Source organism: Moschus berezovskii, chromosome 2, assembly GCF_049115385.1.
Source record: "Moschus berezovskii isolate FMDL1 chromosome 2, NW_MosBer_1.0, whole genome shotgun sequence".
NCBI lineage: Eukaryota > Metazoa > Chordata > Mammalia > Artiodactyla > Moschidae > Moschus > Moschus berezovskii.
The window spans coordinates 65,312,917-65,334,168 of NC_142461.1; the positions used below are offsets into that span (position 1 = coordinate 65,312,917).

Below are 21,252 nucleotides of genomic sequence, written 5' to 3' on the forward strand. Positions count from 1 at the left end.
GGAGTACATGTGTCTCTTTCAATTCTGGTTTCCTCGGTATGTATGCCCAGGAGTGCGATCGCTGGATCATATGGCAGTTCTATTTCCAGTTTTCTGAGGAATCTCCACACTGTTCTCCATAGTGGCTGTACTAGTTTGCATTCCCACCAACAGTGTAAGAGGGTTCCCTTCTCTCCACACCCTCTCCAGCACTTATTGCATGTAGACTTTTGGATAGCAGCCATTCTGACTGGTGTGAAATGGTATCTCATTGTGGTTTTGATTTGCATTTCTCTGATGATGAGGGATGTTGAGCATTTTTTCATGTGTTTATTAGCCATCTTTATGTCTTCTTTGGAGAAATGTCTGTTTAGTTCTTTGGCCCATTTTTTGATTGGGTCACTTAGTTTTCTGGAATTAAGCTGCAGGAGCTGCTTGTATAATTTGGAGATTAATCCTTTATCAGTTGCTTCATTTGCTATTATTTTCTCCCATTCTGAAGGCTATCTTCTCACCTTGCTTAGAGTTTCCTTTGCTGTGCATAAGCTTTTGATTTTAATTAGGTCCCATTTGTTTATTTTTGCTTTTATTTCCAATATTCTGGGAGGTGGGTCTTGGAGGATCCTGCTGTGATTTATGTCGGAGAGTGTTTTGCCTACGTTCTCCTCTAGGAGTTTTATAGTTTCTGGTCTTACATTTAGATCTTTAATCCATTATGAGTTTATTTTGGTGTATGGTGTTAGGAAGTGTTCTAGTTTCATTCTTTTACAAGTGGCTGACCAGTTTTCCCAGCACCACTTGTTAAAGAGACTGTCTTTTCTCCATTTTATATTCTTGCCTCCTTTGTCGAAGATAAGGTGTCCATAGGAGCGTGGGTTTATCTCTGGGCTTTCTATTTTGTTCCATTGATCTATATTTCTGTCTTTATGCCAGTACCATACTGTCTTGATGACTGTGGCTTTGTAATAGAGCCTGAAGTCCAGCAGATTAATTCCCCCAGTTCCATTCTTCTTCCTCAAGATTGCTTTGGCTATTCGAGGTTTTTTGTATTTCCATACAAATTGTGAGATTATTTGTTCTAGTTCTGTGAAAAATATTGTTGGTAGCTTGATAGGGATTGCATTGAATGTATAAATTACTTTGGGTAGTATACTCATTTTTACAATATTTATTCTTCCAATCCACGAACACGGTAAATTTCTCCATCTATTCGTGTCCTCTTTGATTACTTTCACTAGTGTTTTATAGTTTTCTATGTACAAGTCTTTTGTTTCCTTAGGTAGATATATTCCTAAGTATTTAATTGTTTTCATTGCAACAGTGAATGGAATAGTTTCCTTAATTTCTCTTTCTATTTTCTCATTATTAGTGTATAGGAATGCAAGGGATTTCTGTGTGTTGATTTTATATCCTGCAACTTTACTGTAATCATTGATTAGCTCTAGTAGTTTTCTGGTAGAGTCTTTAGGGTTTTCTGTGTAGAGGATCATGTCATCAGCGAACAGTGAAAGCTTTACTTCTTCTTTTCCAATTTGTATTCCTTTTATGTCTTTTTCTGCTCTGATTGCTGTGGCCAAAACTTCCAGAACTATGTTGAATAGTAGTGGTGAGAGTGGGCACCCTTGTCTTGTTCCTGACTTTAGGGGAAATGCTTTCAGTTTTTCACCATTGAGGATAATGTTTGCTGTGGGTTTGTCATATATAGCTTTTATTATGTTGAGGTATGTCCCTTCAATTCCCACTTTCTGGAGGGTTTTTATCAAAAATGGATGTTGAATTTTGTCGAAGGCTTTCTCTGCATCTATTGAGATAATCATATGATTTTTATTTTTCAGTTTGTTAATGTGGTGTATTACGTTGATTGATTTGCGGATATTGAAGAATCCTTGCATTCCTGGGATAAAGCCCACTTGGTCATGATGTATGATCTTCTTAATGTGTTGTTGGATTCTGATTGCTAGAATTTTGTTAAGGATTTTTGCATCTATGTTCATCAGTGATATTGGCCTATAGTTTTCTTTTTTTGTGGGGTCTTTACCAGGTTTTGGGATTAGGGTGATGGTGGCCTCATAGAATGAGTTTGGAAGTTTCCCTTCCTCAGCTATTTTCTGGAAGAGTTTGAGTAGAATAGGTGTTAGCTCTTCTCTAAATTTTTGGTAGAATTCAGCTGTGAAGCCGTCTGGACCTGGGCTTTTGTTTGCTGGGAGATTTTTGATTACAGTTTCAATTTCCGTGCTTGTGATGGGTTTGTTCAGATTTTCTATTTCTTCCTGGTTCAGTTTTGGAAAGTTGTACTTTTCTAGGAATTTGTCCATTTCTTCCAGGTTATTCATTTTATTGCCATATAATTGCTGATAGTATTCTCTAATAATCCTTTGTATTTCTGTGTTGTCAGTTGTGATCTCTCCATTTTCATTTCTAATTTTATTGATTTGGTTCTTCTCCCTTTGTTTCTTGATGAGTCTGGCTAGTGGTTTGTCAATTTTATTCACCTTCTCAAAGAACCAGCTTTTGGCTTTGTTGATTTTTGCTATGGTCTCTTTTGTTTCTTTTGCATTTATCTCTGCCCTAATTTTTATGATTTCTTTCCTTCTACTGACCCTGGGGTTCTTCATTTCTTCCTTTTCTAGTTGCTTTAGATGTAGAGTTAGGTTATTTAGTTGACTTTTTTCTTGTTTCTTGAGGTGTGCCTGTATTGTTATGAACTTCCCCCTTAGCACTGCTTTTACAGTGTCCCAGAGGTTTTGGGTTGTTGTGTTTTCATTTTCATTCATTTCTATGCATATTTTGATGTCTCTTTTGATTTCTTCTATGATTTGTTCATTATTCAGCAGCGTGTTGTTCAGTCTCCATATGTTGGCACTTTTAACAGTTATTCTCCCATAATTGAGATCTAATCTTACTGCATTGTGGTCAGAAAAGATGCTTGGAATGATTTCAATTTTTTTGAATTTACCAAGGCTAGATTTATGTCCCAGGATGTGATCTATCCTGGAAAAGGTTCCGTGTGCGCTTGAGAAAAAGGTGAAATTCATTGTTTTGGGGTGAAATGTCCTATAGATATCTATTAGGTCTAACTCTTCTATTATATCATTTAAAGATTGTGTTTCCTTGTTAATTTTCTGTTTAGTTGATCTATCCATAGATGTAAGTGGGGTGTTAAAATCTCCCACTATTATTGCGTTATTGTTAATTTCCCCTTTCATACTTGTTAGTAATTGTCTTACATATTGCGGTGCTCCTATGTTAGGTGCATAAATATTTATAATTATTATATCTTCTTCTTGGATTGATCCTTTGATCATTATGTAGTTTCCTTCTTTGTCTCGTTTCACAGCCTTTGTTTTAAAGTCTATTTTATCTGATATGAGTATTGCTACTCCTGCTTTCTTTTGGTCTCTATTTGCATGGACTATCTTTTTCCAGCCCTTCACTTTCAGTCTGTATGCGTCCCTCGTTTTGAGGTGGGTCTCTTGTAGACAACATATATGGGGGTTTTGTTTTTGTATCCATTCAGCCAGCCTTTGTCTTTTGGTTGGGGCATTCAACCCATTTACGTTTAAGGTAATTATTGAAAAGTACGATCCCGTAGCCATTTTCTTTATTGCTTTGGGTTCAAGTTTATACACTCTTTCCAGGCTGTCTGGCTCTAGGTGAGTGATCACACCATCATGATTATCTGGTTCGTGAAGCTCTTTTTTGTACAGTTCTTCTGTGTATTCTTGCCACCTCTTCTTAATGTCTTCTGCTTCTGTTAGGTCCATACCATTTCGGTCCTTTATCAAGCCCATCTTTGGTATCTCTAATTTTCTTGGAGAGATCTCTAGTCTTTCCCATTCTGTTGTTTTCCTCTATTTCTTTGCATGGATCGCTGAGAAAGGCTTTCGCTCCTTGATATTCTTTGGAACTCTGCATTCAGATGTTTATATCTTTCCTTTTCTCCTTTGCTTTTTGCTTCTCTTCTTTTCACAACTATTTATAAGCCCTCCTCAGACAGCTATTTTGCCTTTTTGCATTTCTTCTCCATGGGGATGGTCTTGATCCCTGTCTCCTGTACAACGTCACGAACCTCTGTCCATAGTCATCAGGCATTCTATCAGATTTAGTCCCTTAAATCTAATTCTCACTTTCACTGTATAACCATAAGGGATTTGATTTAGGTCATACCTGAATGGTTTAGTGGTGCGGCGGCTGCGCGGGCACAGGAGGGCCAAGAAGAGCTACTCCACGTTCAAGGTCAGGAGGGGTGGCCGTGAAGAGATAGCCCACGTTCAAGGTAAGAGAAACCCAAGTAAGATGGCAGTTGTTGCCAGAGAGCATCAGAGGGCAGACACACTGAAACCATAATCACAGAAAACTAACCAATCTGATCACATGGATCACAGCCCTGTCTAACTCAATGAAACTAAGCCATGCCGTGTGGGGCCATCCAAGACGGACATGTCATGGTGCGAGAGGTGTGACAGAATGTGGTGCACTGGAGAAGGGAGTGGCAAACCACTTCAGTATTCTTGCCTTGAGAACCCCATGAACAGTATGAAAAGGCAAAATGATAGGATACTGAATGAGGAACTCCCCAGGTCGGTAGGTGCCCAATATGCTACTGGAGATCAGTGGAGAAATAACTCCAGAAAGAAGGAAGGGATGGAGCCAAACTAAAAAAAACACCCGATTGTGGATACGACTGGTGACAGAAGCAAGGTCCCATGCTGTAAAGAGCAATATTGCATAGGAACCTGGAATATTAGGTCCATGAATCAAGGCAAATTGGAAGTGGTCAAACAGGAGATGACAAGAGTGAACGTAGACATTCTAGGAATCAGTGAACTAAAATGGACTGGAATGGGTGAATTTAACTCAGATGACCATCATATCTACTACTGTGGGCAGGAATCCCTTAGAAGAAATGGAGTAGCCATCATGGTCAACAAGAGTCCAAAACGCAGTACTTGGATGCAATCTCAGAAACGACAGAATGATCTCTGTTCATTTCCAAGACAAACCATTCAATATCATGGTAATCCAAGCCTATCCCCAACCAGTAATGCTGAAGAAGCCGAAGTTGAATGGTTCTATGAAGCCCTACAAGACCTTTTGGAATGAACACCCCAAATAGATGTCCTTTTCATTATAGGGGACTGGAATGCAAAAGTAGGAAGTCAAGAAACACCTGGAGTCACAGGCAAATTTGGCCTTGGAATACAGAATGAAGCAGAGGAAAGGCTAATAAGAGTTTTGCCAAGAGAACACACTGGTCATAACAAACACCCTCTTCCAACAACACAAAAGAAGACTCTACACATGGACATCACCAGATGGTCAACACAGAAATCAGATTGATTATATTCTTTGCAGCCAAAGATGGAGAAGCTCTATACAGTCAGCAAAAACAAGACCGGGAGCTGATTGTGGCTCAGATAATGAACTCCTTATTGACAAATTCAGACTTAAATTGAAGAAAGTAGGGAAAACCACTAGACCAACATCCCTAAACCTCAGCAAACATTAACCTGATCTCTAATTTTGTTGAGACTGTCACATACATGGAAGTGTAGGGTATGTGAACTTTGGAGATTGACTCTTTTTACTCCACATAATGCCCTTTAAATCCATCCAAGTTGTGTGAGTCAACAGATTTTTGTTTTCTATTGCTGAGTAGTATTCCAAGGTATGAATGTGTCACAGTTTCTTTAATCATAAACTTAGGACACTGGCTTTTTCAAGTTTTTTGATATTACTAATAAAGCTGTCATGAATAATCATGCACAGCTTTTTGTGAAGAAATAAGTCTTCATTTCTCTGAAATAAATGACCACACATACAATTGCTGAGTCATATATAAGTTTATCTTTTTGAGAAGTTCCCAGACTATTTTTATACTGGCTGTTACCACTCCCAAACCCAATGTTTGAGAGATCCAGTTTCTCCACATCTTCATAAGGATTTAGAGTTATCATAATTTTTTATTTCAGCTGTACTCACAGATGTATAGTGATGACTTCTCACCAAGGTTGTCTTTACATTTCCCTGATGTCAAGGGATGCTGAATATCATTTTGTGTGTTTATTTACATCTGTATATATCCTCTTTGGGGAAAAGCAAAATCTTTTTAATTTTGATAAAATCCATTTTATTGATTAAAACTGATCATGTTTTTGGTATTATGCCTAATAATTCTTCTCCGAGCCCCGGGTCTCAAAGATGTTCTAATATATTTCTAAGTTCAGAGCTTTACATCTTATAATAATGTACACTATTTTTGAGTTAATTTCTGTACAGGTATATGGTTTAGGTCAGGGTTCATATTTTTGCTTGATATCCAATTGCTCCAGCACAATTATTAAGACTACCTTTCTTTGACTGAATTACACTGGGTATCCTGTCAAAATTCAGTTGCCGGCCATGCCCATGCAGTGCTCCCTATTTCGTTTCATTGATCTATGTGGCTGTGGTTCTGCCAATACCACACAGTCCTATTTACAGTAGTTACATATCTTGAGGCTAAACAGAGGAATTCCTCCCACTATTTTTTTTTTCAAAATTGTTTTTTAAGTATTCTAGATCCTGTGCCTTTTCATAAAATTTTCAAATAATTTTGTCTGTATCTAAGGATCTTCTGAAATTCTGACACAAATGGCATTAAATGTGAATATCAACTAGGGAAGAACTGATTACTCACTTTGCCGAGTCTTCTAAGCCATGCACACAGTATGCCTGTTCATTTATTTAGCCCTCTTCTGATTTAATTCATCAGTCACATTGTTTTTTAAAATTTAGCCAGTGTTTTTTAAAAATGAAAGATTTACACTAAAAATATGGATCTCTAGAACTTCTCTTAAAATATTAATACCTGAAGATCCAGCAAAGTTATTTGGCAACAAATGGCTAGAGATAGGTGGTATCTGCCCCTCCAATTCTTTTTTGAGGGAAAAGTGATATGCTAAGTTTTAAGGCAACTTTTTCACTGTTCTCTTTCACTTTCATCAAGAGGCTCTTTAGTTCTTCGCTCTCTTCCATAAGGATGGTGTCATCTGCATATATGAGGCTATTGATATTTCTCTCTGCTATTTTGATTCCAGCTTGTGCTTCATCCAGCCCAGCGTTTCTCATGATGTACTCTGCATATAAGTTAAATAAGCAGGGTGACAATATACAGCCTTGATGTACTCCTTTTCCTATTTGGAACCAGTCCGTTGTTCCATGTCCAGTTCTAACTGTTGCTTCCTGACCTGCATGCAGGTTTCTCAAGAAGCAAGTCAGGTGGTCTGGTATTCCCATCTCTTTCAGAATTTTACAGAGTTTGTTGTGGTCCAAACAGTCAAAGGCTTTGCAATAGTCAATAACAAAGAAATAGATGTTTTTCTGGAGCTTTTTCGATAATTCAGTGGATGTTGGCAATTTGATCTCTGGTTCCTCTGCCTTTTTTAAAACCAGCTTGAACATCTGGAAGTTCACGGTTCACGTATTGCTCAAGTCTGGCTTGGAGAATTTTGAGCATGACTTTACTAGCGCGTGATATGAGTTCAATTGTGCACTAGTTTGAGCATTCTTTGGCATTGCCTTTCTTTGGGACTGGAATGAAAACTGACTTTTTCCAGTACTGTGGCCACTGCTGAGTTTTCCAAATTTGCTGGCATATTGGGTGCAGCACTTTCACAGCATCATTTTTTAGGATCTGAAATAGCTCACCTGGAATTCCATCACCTCTATCCACTAGCTTTGTTTGTAGTGATGCTTCCTAAGGCCCACTTGACTTCACATTCCAGGATGTCTGGCTCTAGGTTGGTGATCATACCATTGTGATTAGTTATAACTGGACATGGAAAAACAAACTGGTTCCAAATAGGGAAAGGAGTACATCAAGGCTATACATTGTCAACCTGCTTATTTAACTTATATGCAGAGTACATCATGTGAAATGCTAGGCTGGATGAAGCACAAGCTGGAATCAAGATTGCTGGGAGAAATATCAATAATTGCAGATATACAGATGACACCACCCTTGTGGAAGAAAGCAAAGAACTAAAGAGCCTCGTGATGAATGAGAAAGGAAAGTGAAAAAGTCGGCTTAAAACTCAACATTCACAAAACTAAGATCATGGCATCTGGTCCCATCACTTCATGGCATATAGATGGGGAAACAATGGAAACAGACTTTATCTTGAGGGGCTCCAAAATCACTGCAGATGGTGACTACAACCATGAAAATAAAAGACGCTTGCCCCTTGGAAGAAAAGTTATGACCAAACTAGACAGTATATTAAAAAGCAGAGACATTGCCAGCAAAGGTCCATCCAGTCAAAGCTATGGTTTTTCCAGTCAAGTATGGATGTGAAGGTTGGACCATAAAGCAAGTTGAGCACTGAAGTATCGATACCTTTGCAGTGTGGTGTTAGAAAAGACTCTTGAGACTGCAAGGAGATCAAACCAGTCAATCCTAAAGGAAATCAGTCCTAAATGTTCACTGGAAGGACTGATGCTGAAGCTGAAATCCAATCCTTTGGCCACCTGATGGGACGAACTGACTCACTGGAAAAGACCCTGATACTGGGAAAGATTGAAGGCGGGAGGAGAAGGGAACAACAGGAGATGAGACAGTTGGATTGCATCACCGACTCAACGGACATGAGTTTGAGCAAGCTCTGGGAGATGGTGTTGGACAGGGAGGCCTGGTGTGCTGCAGTCCACCAGGTCACAAAGAGTTGGACACGACTTGAGCAACTGAAATAAACTGAAATGAATGAGGTGAATGAACCTAGAGCCTATTATACAGAGTGAAGTAAATGAGAAGAGAAAGATAAATATCGTATACTAATGCATATATATGGATCTAAAAAGATGGTACTAATCAATTTATTTGCAAGGCAGCAATGGAGAAACAGAAATAGAGAACAGACTTATGGACAAGTGGAGAAGGGAGAAGAGGGTGAGATGTATTGAGAGAGTTAACATGGAAACTTACATTATTATATGTAAAATAGCCAATGGGAATTTGCTGGATGTCTTAGGAAACTCAAACAGGGGCTCTGTATCAACCTAGAGGGGTGGGATGGGGAGGGAGATGGGAGGGAGGTTCAGGAGGGAGGGGACATATGTACACCAGTGGCTGATTCATGTTGATGTTTGACAGAAACAACAAGAATTCTGTAAAGCAATTATCCCTCAATCAAAAAATACATAAGTTTTAAAAAAATTTTTAATTCAAAAGATAAAAGAAAACATATCAAGCATGTAGCACAATTCAAAAAAGGAGAAAACCTATGCTTCTGAGAAGTAAATAAAACTCCCATTCTTTAATATGCATGACATCTTCCTTCTCTTTTGTTCCCCTGATTCCTGTAGACATTTCAAGACTGAATATTATTCCCTCAAAATAAATCATACATGTTCTCTGGCAAATTGTTCAGTTCAGTTCAGTCACTCAGTCGTGTCCGACTCTTTGCGACCCCATGAATCATAGCACGCCAGGCCTCCCTGTCCATCACCAACTCCCAGAGTTCACTCAAACTCATGTCCATCGAGTCGGTGATGCCATCCAGCCATCTCATTCTCTGTCGTCCCTGTCTCCTCCTGCCCCCAATCCCTCCCAGAATCAGAATCTTTTCCAGTGAGTCAACTCCTCGTATGATGTGGCCAAAGTGTTGGAGTTTCAGCTTTAGCATCAGTCCTTCCAATGAACACCCAGGATTGATCTCCTTTAGAATGGACTGGTTGGATCTCCTTGCAGTCCAAGGGACTCTCAAGAGTCTTCTCCAACACCACAGTTCAAAAGCATCAATTCTTCGGCGATCAGCTTTCTTCACAGTCCAACTCTCACATCCATACAGGACCACGGGAAAAACCATAGCCTTGACTAGACGGACCTTTGTTGGCAAAGTGATGTCTCTGCTTTTTAATACGCTATCTAGGTTGGTCATAACTTTCTTTTTTTTTTTTTTTAAAATCAAATAATCTAATTTTTATTTATTTTTTTTCAAGTTGAACAGACTAAATTTCTTTAAACAAACTTACTTATACTTCAGAGTCCTTTAAAAACTTATAAATGCTATTTTGATTTTCTTGTAACTAGCACTTCAAATGCAACAAGCATTTGAAGCAACAAGCATTTGATCCAACAAGTAAAACTTTCTACAGTTCATAACTTTTATAAATAAAATAAATTAAATGTACAGTGAATAAATTCTCTGAAATATTTCAATATTTCTGCAGGTTTAGTAACATCGTAAAATACATTTCAACTAAAATTCACAAATCTAAAAACCTGTTAGTACTTCAAATAGCAAATACTACAGTTTGTCCCAAACTTTAAAATCTATTCATGAACTCAACACTGAACTATTGATGGCTATGAGAATTGTTTCCTAGCCTTTTTGAAAATTTCAACCCATTTACATTTAAGGTAATTATTGATAAGTACGATCCCATAGCCATTTTCTTTATTGCTTTGGGTTCAAGTTTATACACTCTTTCTGTGTTTCCTGTCTATAGAAGATCCTTTAGTATTTGTTGGAGAGCTGGTTTGGTGATGCTGAATTCCTTCAGCTTTTGCTTGTCTGTAAAGCTTTTGATTTCTCCTTCATATTTGAATGAGATCCTTGCTGGGTATAGTAATCTGGGCTGTAGGGTATTTTCTTTCATCACTTTAAGTATGTCTTGCCACTCCCTTCTGGCCTGAAGAGTTTCTGTTGAAAGATCAGCTGTTATCCTTATGGGAATCCCCTTATGTGTTATTTGCTGCTTTTCCCTTGCTGCTTTTAATATTTGTTCTTTGTGTTTGATCTTTGTTAATTTGATTAGTATGTGTCTTGGAGTATTTCGCCTTGGGTTTATCCTGTTGGGGACTCTCTGGGTTTCTTGGACTTGGGTGATTATTTCTTTCCCCATTTTAGGGAAGTTTTCAACTATTATCTCCTCAAGTATCCTCTCATGGTCTTTCCTTTTGTCTTCTTCTTCTGGGACTCCTATGATTCGAATGTTGGAGCGTTTAACATTGTCCCAGAGGTCTCTAATATTGTCCTCATTTCTTTTAATTCGTTTTTCTTTTTTCCTCTCTGTTTCATTTATTTCTACAATTCTATCTTCTAGTTCGCTTATCCTGTCTTCTGCCTCTGTTATTCTACTGTTTGTTCCCTCCAGAGTGTTTCTGATCTCATCTATTGCATTATTCATTGTATATTGACTCTTTTTTATTTCTTCTAAGTCCTTATTAAATCTTTCTTCCATCTTTTCAATCCTTTTCTCCAGGTTATTTATCTGTAACTCCATTTTGCTTTCAAGATTTTGAATCATTTTCACCATCAAAATTTGAAATTCTTTATCAGGTAAATTCCCTATATCTTCTTCTTTTGTTTGTGTTGGTGGGCAATTATCTTGTTCCTTTACTTGCTGGGTATTTCTCTGCCTCTTCATCTTGCTTATATTGCTTTGCTTGGGGTGGCCTTTCCCTTGTCTTGCAGTTTGTGGAGTTCTCTTTATTATGTAGTTTCTTTGCTGTGTGTGGGGTTGGATGGGTGACTTGTCCGGGTTCCCTGGTTAGGGAAGCATGTGTCGGTGTTCTGGTGGCTGGAGCTGGATTTCTTCTCTCTCCTTTAGAAGACAATGGGCTGCTTTTCTGGGAGCCTGATGTCCTCTGCCAGTATTCAGAAGTTGTTTTGTGGACTTTACTCCGCGTTCAAATGTTCTTTTGATGAATTTGTAGGGGAGAAAGTGGTCTCTCCGTCTTATCCCTCCACCATCTTGTTCCTTCCTCCCCAGAACACTGGATTCTTATATTCCACTTGGTCGTGGAGTATCTCTTCCCAGCTGCTCCAGCAAGGTGCAGCCGCTGTACCTTACCTGGGATGAGGGGTATCTCCTCAAGGCCGCCCCTCCTGCCCTGAATGTGGATCAGCTCCTCTCGGCCCTCCGGTGCCCAAGCAGCCACCACCTCCTGAACATGGTACAGCTCCTCTCAGCCACCGCCCTAACCCTGGGCGCGGGGTAGCTCATCTCAGCCACGATTCTGCACGTGGTCGGTTGCGCCGGAGCCGGGCGTCTCTCGCGTCTGCGCCGCCGGAGCCGGGCGTCTCTCGCGTCTGCGCCGCCGGAGCCGGGCGTCTCTCGCGTCTGCGCCGCCGGAGCCGGGCGTCTCTCGCGTCTGCGCCGCCGGAGCCGGGCGTCTCTCGCGTCTGCGCCGCCGGAGCCGGGCGTCTCTCGCGTCTGCGCCGCCGGAGCCGGGCGTCTCTCGCGTCTGCGCCGCCGGAGCCGGGCGTCTCTCGCGTCTGCGCCGCCGGAGCCGGGCGTCTCTCGCGTCTGCGCCGCCGGAGCCGGGCGTCTCTCGCGTCTGCGCCGCCGGAGCCGGGCGTCTCTCGCGTCTCTAGGTTGGTCATAACTTCCCTTCCAAGGAGTAAGCGTCTTTTAATTTCATGGCTGCAATCAGCATGCGCAGTGATTTTGGAGCTCAAAAAATAAAGTCAGCCACTGTTTCCCCATCTATTTCCCATGAAGTGATGGGACCAGATGCCATGATCTTAGTTTTCTGAATCTTGAGCTTTAAGCCAACTTTTTCACTCTCGTTTCACTTTCATCAAGAGGCTCTTTAGTTCTTCCTCACTTTCTTCCATAACGGTGGTGTCATCTGCATATCTGAGGTTATTGATATTTCTCCCAGCAATCTCGATTCCAGCTTGTGCTTCCATCACAACAAACTGTGGAAAGTTCTTAAAGATGGGAATACCAACCAGACTGCCTTACCTGTCTCACGAGAAACTGGTATGGGGTCAAGAAGCAACAGAATCTTATATGGAACAACTGACTGGCTCAAAATTGGGAAAGGAGTAGGTCAAGGCTGTGTATCATTCCCTTGTTTAGATGCAGAATATTCCACATGAAATGCTGGGCTGGATGAGTCACATGAAATGCTGGGCTGGATGAGTCACAAGCCAGAATCAAGACTGCCAGAAGAAATATCAACAATTTCAGATACACAGATGACACCACCGTAATGGCAGAAAGTGAAGAAGAACTACCAAGCCTCTTGACAGTGAAAGAGGATAGTGAAAAGGCTGGCTTAAAACTCAACATTCAAAAAACGAAGATCATGACATCTGGTACCATCACTTCATGGCAAATAGATGGGGGAAAAGTATAAACAGTGACAGATTTTATTTTCTTGGGCTCAAAAATCACTGCGGACCGTGACTGCAGCCACAAAATTAAAAGATGCTTGCTCCCTGGATGGAAAGCTATGACAAACCTAGACGGTGTATTAAAAAGCAGAGACATCACTTTGCTGACAAGGGTCCATATAGTCAAAGGTATGGTTTTTCCAGTTGTCATGTATGGATGTGAAGGTTGGACCCTAAAGAAGGCTAAATGAAAGAACTGATGCTTTCAAATTTTGGTGCTGGAGAAGATTCTTGAGAGTCGCTTGGACAGCAAGCGATCAAACCAGCCAACAATCCTAAAGGAAATCAACCCAGAATATTCATTGCAAGGATTAATGCTGAAGCTCCAATATTTTGGCCACCTAATGTGAAGAGCCGACTCATTGAGAAATACCCTGATGCTGGGAAAGATTTGAGAGCAGAAGGAGAATGGGACAACAGAAGATGAGATGGTTGAGTGGCATCACTGACTCAGTGGACATGAGTTTGAGCAAAATCTGGGAGATAGTGAAGGACAGGGAAACCCAGCATGCTACAGTCCAAGGGATTACAAAGAGTGGGACAAGGCTTAGCAGTTTAACAACAACAAATCCTAGTATGCCAGAATAATCCTGGTTTATTCCTATTATCCCAACCTCTCATCCAGTAAGTACACCTTTGGCTCTCTAAAGCTGCCTGGTTTAAAACTGAAGAAACAGAAAATCTGAATATACCTGTAACAAGTAAAGAGACTGAGTCGCTAATCAAAAACCTCCAGAAAAGCCCAGGGCTTCACTGGTGAATTCTACCAAGTGTTGAAGTAAGAATTAATACCAATCCTTCATGAGAGTCTCAAAAAAATAGAAGAAAGAAGACTTTCCAACTAATTCTGAGGCTAGTACTTCTCTTACTGGAACCAAAGATATCATAAGGGAAAAAGCCACAAAAAACTCAATAGCCCTTACAAATATGGACATCAAAGTCCTCAACAAAATCAAAGCAAGCAACATAGATAAAGAATTTTACACCACGTGTGAGATTTATCCCAGAAATGCAACGATGATTCAACATACCATCAAATACGGTCAATGTAATAAATCATATTAACAGAATACAGGAAATACACCATATGATCCTCTCAGCAGATGCAGAAAAAGCATTAACAAAACCCAACACCATTTCATGATAAAATGATAAAGGGCATCTAGAAAAATCCCACAGGTAACATCATACTTGATGGTGTTATACTGAACACTCCCCATGAGATCAAGAATAAGAGAAGAATTTCCACCCTTAACACTTCTATTCAACATTTTAATAAATGTTCAAGCCAGGGCACTTAGGCAAGAAAGAGAGATAACTGAAAACAAAAAGGAATAAAAGGCATTCAGATTAAAAAGAAGAAGTTAAAACTATCCATTTTTTGTAGATGACATGATCTTATACACAAAACACAGAGAAAACTAATAAGGTCAGTAAGATTTTAAGATATAAGAAACGTATACAAAAATGAATTGTGTACTAGAATCCAAACGAAACCCAAAAAAGGTATTAAGAAAATTACATATTACAATAACATCAAAGGAATAAAATGTTTATAAGTAAGTTTAACCAGTGAGATGAAAGCTGTGTAAACAAACTATAAAACATTGCTTTAAGAAATATAAAACCATAATTCATATGTAAGACTTAACGTTGTTAAGATGACAATACTTCCCAGACAGATATACAGATTCAGTACAATTCTTGCCAAAACTCCCAACTGCCCTCTTTGCAGAAATAGACAAGCTGATCCAAAATGTATATATGAAAGTATGAGTGACCCAGAACAGCTAAAACAATCTTAAAACAGAAGAATGAAATTGAAGGACTCACATTTCCCAATTTTCAAACTTACTACAAAGTAAGTTTGAAACTACTTACTACTTACTTCATGTGGTGAAGTAAGTTTCAGACTACTTACTTTGTAGTAAGTTTGAAACTTACTTCACCACATGAAGATAATGTGGTGCTGGCATAAGAATCAACATATAGATGAATGTAACAGAACTCAGAACCCAGGAAAAAACCCAAATATCTATGGTCAACTGATTTTCAGTAAGTGTGCCAAGACCATTCAATGGGGAAAGAACAATCTTTACAACAACTGGTTCTAGGATCACTGGATATACACATGCATTCACATGCAAAGGAATGAAGTTTGACCCCCTACTTTAGAGCTTATACTAAAATTAACTCCAAATGGATAAAGAAGAAAATATGTATAATTGTTTGTGACTATGAACTAGGTAATAGTTTAACTCTTAACAACTCAGTAAGAAGGAAATAACCGAATTTCAAGTGGATAAAAAATCTGAACAGACATTTATCCAAAGAAGATATACAAATGATCAATAAGCACATGAACAGATGCTCACATATCTTTTCTATCAGAGAAGTGCAAATCAGTACTACAGTGAGACCACTTCATACCAACTGGTATGATGAGAATCAAAAAGAAGGGGAGGGACTTGACTGATGGTTCACTGGTTAAGAGTCTGCCTTGCAATGCAGGGGATGCAGGTTCCGTCTCTGGTCAAGGAACTAGGATCTCACAACTTATGGAGCAGATCTGGAGCCCACATGCCACAAGTAGAGTTCATGCATCACATGACGCAACTAAGACCCAACACAGCCAAATAAATACATTTTTTGGGAAAAAAAGAAAAGGAAATTTTAAAAAAGAGAGAGAATGTCATGTTGGTGAGAACATGTAGAAATTGGAACCCTTATACACTGCTGACAGGAATGTAGAATGGTACAGTCACTATGGAAAACAATTTAGTAGTTCCTCAAAAACTTATACATAAAGTTACCTTATAATCCAGCAGTTCCACTCCTAGATGCATATCCATAAGAATTTAAGAGTTGTGTTGAGTGTAAAAACTTGTGTGCAAATGTTCATAGCAGTGTTATTTATAACAGCCAAAAATGAATAAACCTAAATGTGTATCAGTGAATGAATAAAAATGTGGTATATCCATACAGTGGAATATTATTCAGCTGTTAAGAATCAAGTACTGATATATGCTACAATATGGATGAACCTTGAAAACATTATGCCAAGTGCATTTTCAGACTCAAAAGGCCACAAATTACATGATTCCATTTCTATGAGTTTCAAAATGGGCAAATCCACACAAACAGAAAGATTAGTATTTGCCAGGATCTGTGGGGAGGAGGAATGGGGAGCAACTGGTAAACAGTGAACCTCTGGCTATAAATGACACTCTAAGGCATAATTTAAATGGGGTCTGAAGATTAGATAGTGGTAATCACAATAACTTCCTGGCTTTGATGACTATATTGAGCTGTGCAGGAGAATATACTTGCAACTCTCTCTCAAATGATTCCAGAAAAATAATTACTTATATTGTTCTTACAACTTTTCTGTAAATGCACTACTGTTTCAACTAAAATGAGTGACTGCAACCAAAAGTAAGTAACTTAAAAAACAGCAAACTCAGATTATCTGATTACACAGGAAGAAAAGTTAACTATGACCTCATCAATTTACTTTGACTATCTCTTTGATGAATGCATGCTTCTAATCATATGTATCTTGGACTGAATCTAAAGTGATCAATAAACTAAATTTTAACACAACTAATTTTAAAAATATGGACATGCCACATATCCATGGTTAAACTGTAGCATGTAATTCCTTGGCTCTTTTTCACCCTGTCTCACTCCCTTTAGATTTCATAGTATGTCAACAAAGTATGATAAATAGTTATGGAAACCACGGGTTAACTTAAGTTTACACAGATGATCCTCACCAAAAAAGCTACATAATCTACCAAGTTCATTATCTTCACTGACAGACTGAATTGTTTGTCAGGTATAAATTTTGTTTACTTTTGGGGTTAAATCTGGCCACACTATAAACAACTGACAATCATCTATCTCTATGTTTACTTATGTCCTAAGACCGTTATGGAATCAAGTGAGTCAACACTTTAAGAATATTTAAAGTGCTGTCTAGAGTTGATTTTTAATAGCTTTCATTTCCCAATTATTGTTCTTACAGTTTAATTCACAGAGTAATTGAGTGATGGCCAGAGTAGAGACTGGAAAACGTAAGCCTATTTAAATTTAATCTTAATGCCTAGATTTCTGTGCATTGGGAGACATAAACTAAAACTAAAAAGAGTAGGGATTACAAATTCTAATGCTGGCTTTACCAGACACTTGTTATAACCATGTGAATTAAATGAGAGGAATAAATACAGGATCTAGTAATTCAGTAAGTGCTGATATTAGCAAAGAACAAATAATGCAATTCAGGAACAGTTGCATGTCTGTTTCTTCCCATAATTACTTAAATATGTTAAGAAACAGAAAGAAAATACCTAAAATCTAATATTGACTCCTCAAAAAAACAGGATTCTATACAAACTATCTACCCCAAAAATCATTTGTTGTTTCATCTGAATGTAAGACTTAAACTCTTTAGAGATGAGAGTTTAATGATATTAAACTCAACAGTGAACCAAGCCTGTATCAAACTAAGTAGCAGACCAGAATTAAATTCAATAAAGTCTAGTTTATTATTTAATACATATTGGATAACAGAGATAATTAAGATTCATTTCCTATCCTTAGTGGATTTCGTCTAATAGAAAAGAAATAAGATTAACAAGAAGAAATAAGAGAAATGCCTCTTATAAAACATCCATCCAGAGATCAGAACTCAAACTAGAGAAAACAGCTTTTCAAATTTTTTCATATTTATGTGTAAACATAAACCCAGAAATCCTTAAAAATAGAAAAATTCAGTTATTTTATATGCTTCCCTGGTGGCTCAAGTGGTAGAGTCCACCTGCAATGCAGGAGACCCAGGTTCGATCACTATGTTGGGAAGATCCCCTGGAGAAGTAAATGGCTACCCACTCTGGTATTCTTACCTGGAGAATTCTATGGAGAGAGGAGCCTAGTGGGCTTTATTGTAAGTTATTTTATAAATCCTTCCAATTTTTACATCATTCATGTCAATGAGTACACTTAAAAATCACCATTTTTAATGAGCTGCAGATACTCCATTGTAAAGATGTATCAAAATTTACCTAACCAATTCCCTGTAAATAAATGCTCATGTTTTTTTTAAATTGAGGTACAGGGGAAATCAGAGAAAACTTAAGTGAAGCTGACATTATTAACAGCTGTACATTTACTGAAGATGCTCTATAAAACCAGTCTAAGAGTTCATCTCCAAGAAATTTGGGTTTTGTGAAATATCTCATAGAGGTATTCCAGTTAATTTATCAATCACACCATATCACCCCCTCACATACATACACACACACACACAAACCCACTCAAAAGGAACTTGAGATTCTTACAGAATATACATTGCTCCTGTAGTTCTAAACATTGCAGTTATTGTGTCACTAAACACAGAGACACCATCACAGATGTCCAGAAAACAAGGTTCAATGTCCTGATATCCCTCTTCTGCCCCCCACCCCTGTGAATGCCCTACTCTAGACTCTAGTATCACTTTTATCCCCAAAATGTATGCCCTGACTCTGACTTCCATCTCTGTCCACTCCAAACAATCCTACACAATATTCCTACGTAAAACTTCCTAAAGCAAAATATAACCTCCCTGACTGAAAAATCTCTAATCTGAGTTATTAGAGAATACTGCCAATTTATTATTAACATTTCTGCAGCTCAGTGTGGATGATGTGGCCATTGATCCATCTTCCAATCTTAATCACTACTTTTTTAAAAATACTGGACAAATTCTTTGAAAAGCCCCCAACTTCCTATCCTATTATATACACTGTTTGCTCACCTGAAATGTACGTCAAAGAGCATCTATTTACAGACAGAGAATCACAGAGCTGGAAGGGATATTAGGAATATTTTAGTTCAATATTCACCTTAATTGCAAACTAGGAACTTCTATCATTCACCCAAGAGCCCAAAAAACTCCCATTCCAGCACTCTTCCCTCACACAGCGGTCACTCTAATCTGCTCAAGACCAATCCAGTGCTTGAGATTTCCAAGCCTCAATTGCAGAGATCATGCTCTGGGAATATGGCTTAGAGTTAGACCGTTTTTTTTTTTTTTTTTTTTTTAAAAAAAAGCACTTCAGGTTATTCCAAGAAAATTACAGGAAAAAAGACATTTAAGTTGGGCTTCCCTGGTGGCTCAGAGGTTAAAGCGTCTGCCTCCAATGCGGGAGACCCGGGTTCGATCCCTGGGTCGGGAAGATCCCCTGGAGAAGGAAACGGTAACCCACTCCAGTATTCTTGCCTGGAGAATCCCATGGACAGAGAAGCCTGGTAGGCTACAGTCCACGGGGTCGCATAGAGTTGGACACGACTGAGCGACAGAACGGAACGGAACCTTCTAGCACTGAGAACACCATCTGACATTTTCCATTTCCATTCCCATTTTAGAGCTTCCAAAAACCAGATACTCACCGCTACTTGTGCTGAATCCATAAATCTCAGTCCAAAATAGTCGCTTTCAATAAGGTCCAAGTGGTACATAATCTGATCAAATAGCTCTTGTCCTTTGGCTTTTTTCTGAAATGGCAAGAAAATAAATCAGTGAGTGGCTTATAAGATCAACAAAACTGAACTGAAGATAGTTTTAACTACATAAGAGCTCTTAAAATAAATTAATTGCAACACCATGTAGCAGGTAATGGGGAAGACACTATGGTTTTCCAATAAGCCATTTAAGACCAGAAAAGAGTTTGTGATCTATTATTTGCTTTCCTACACAGTACTACTGCCTATCAGCCAACAAGTATTACTTTCTACAAACAGTGTCAGACTTTATTTTTTTGTGCTCCAAAATCACTGCGGATGCTGATTGCAGCCAGGAAATTAAAAGACGCTTGCTCCTTGGAAGGAAAGTTATGACCAGCCTAGATAGCATATTAAAAAGCAGAGACATTACTTTGCCAACAAAGGTCCGTCTAGTCAAGGCTATGGTTTTTCCCGTGGTCATGTATGGATGTGAGAGTTGGACTGTGAAGAAAGCTGATCGCCAAAGAACTGATGCTTTTGAACTGTGGTGCTGGAGAAGACTCTTGACAGTCCCTTGGACTGCAAGGAGATCCAACCAGTCCATTCTAAAGGAGATCAGTCCTGGGTGTTCACTGGAAGGACTGATGCTAAAGCTGAAACTCCAATACTTTGGCCCCCTCATTCGAAGAGCTGACTCACTGGAAAAAATTCTGATGCTAGGAGGGATTGGGGGCAGGAGGAGAAGGGGACGACAGAGAATGAGATGGCTGGATGGCATCACTGACTCGATGGACATGAGTTTGAGTGAACTCCGGGAGTTGGTGATCGACAGGGAGGCCTGGCGTGCTATGATTCATGGGGTCGCAAAGAGTCGGACATGACTGAGCAACTGAACTGAACTGAACATTTCATGTAAGGAGAAACTGTTTTATCTTTTCCATTTTTAGGGTCCGTATTTTAAAGGAGCTTATAATGTAGCTGGAAAGAGAAAACAAGAAAACTTAGAACACTTAAGCACCAACCATGTGAAACTAACTGTATTTGCCAAAGAGAAGAGTCACTGAAACTAGAATCGTCAGTGAAGACATGAAGATCAGCCTTAAACCGGACTTGAATGTAGGGTGGGAAATAACAAAAGCAGAAATGGAAGGTGGGAGGGAATACGGACAGCAGTAAACTACTGAGATCAACAAGACAACACCGAACTGGAGGGAGTCAAGGTGATAAAGAAACTTGCATGGTAAAGTATGATCTCAGCACCTCTGAGGGATCCCCACACAGAAGATCCACATGGCCCCAGGATTCTCCTCATGTACCCTCAATCAGAACATATTGCAACAGAGTGTATTATAACAGCAGATAAGAGACTCTAAGTACAGTCTATTAAATCAGGCATTAAAGAAATTTGCAAAAACTCTTCTCACTATTCCTTACTGAACAACAAATTCCTGTTGTTTTTATGAACATAAAAATGCTACCTCTATTAACCTACAAAAGGTATATATTGCTATTTTTATTTTTCCTTAATTTTTTTTTAAATTTTTATTTAATAAATGGTACAAAGCACAATGCATATATGGCTATTTTAAAATTAATCAGTAGGAGGGTTTGGCTGTACCAT

The 21,252-nt window shown here is 38.9% G+C and overlaps 1 protein-coding gene across 3 annotated transcripts in view; it reads right to left on the reverse strand.

The window, feature by feature from the left end:
- EPB41L5 (erythrocyte membrane protein band 4.1 like 5) overlaps positions 1-21,252 on the reverse strand; it is a 183,466-nt gene that overhangs the window by 127,825 nt on the left and 34,389 nt on the right. For all 3 annotated transcript variants that reach the window (XM_055398926.2, XM_055398925.2, XM_088828865.1), the window contains exon 3: positions 19,578-19,682. In XM_055398926.2, the coding sequence (XP_055254901.1) occupies positions 19,578-19,682 (105 nt within the window). The remainder of the gene's footprint in view (positions 1-19,577; positions 19,683-21,252) is intronic.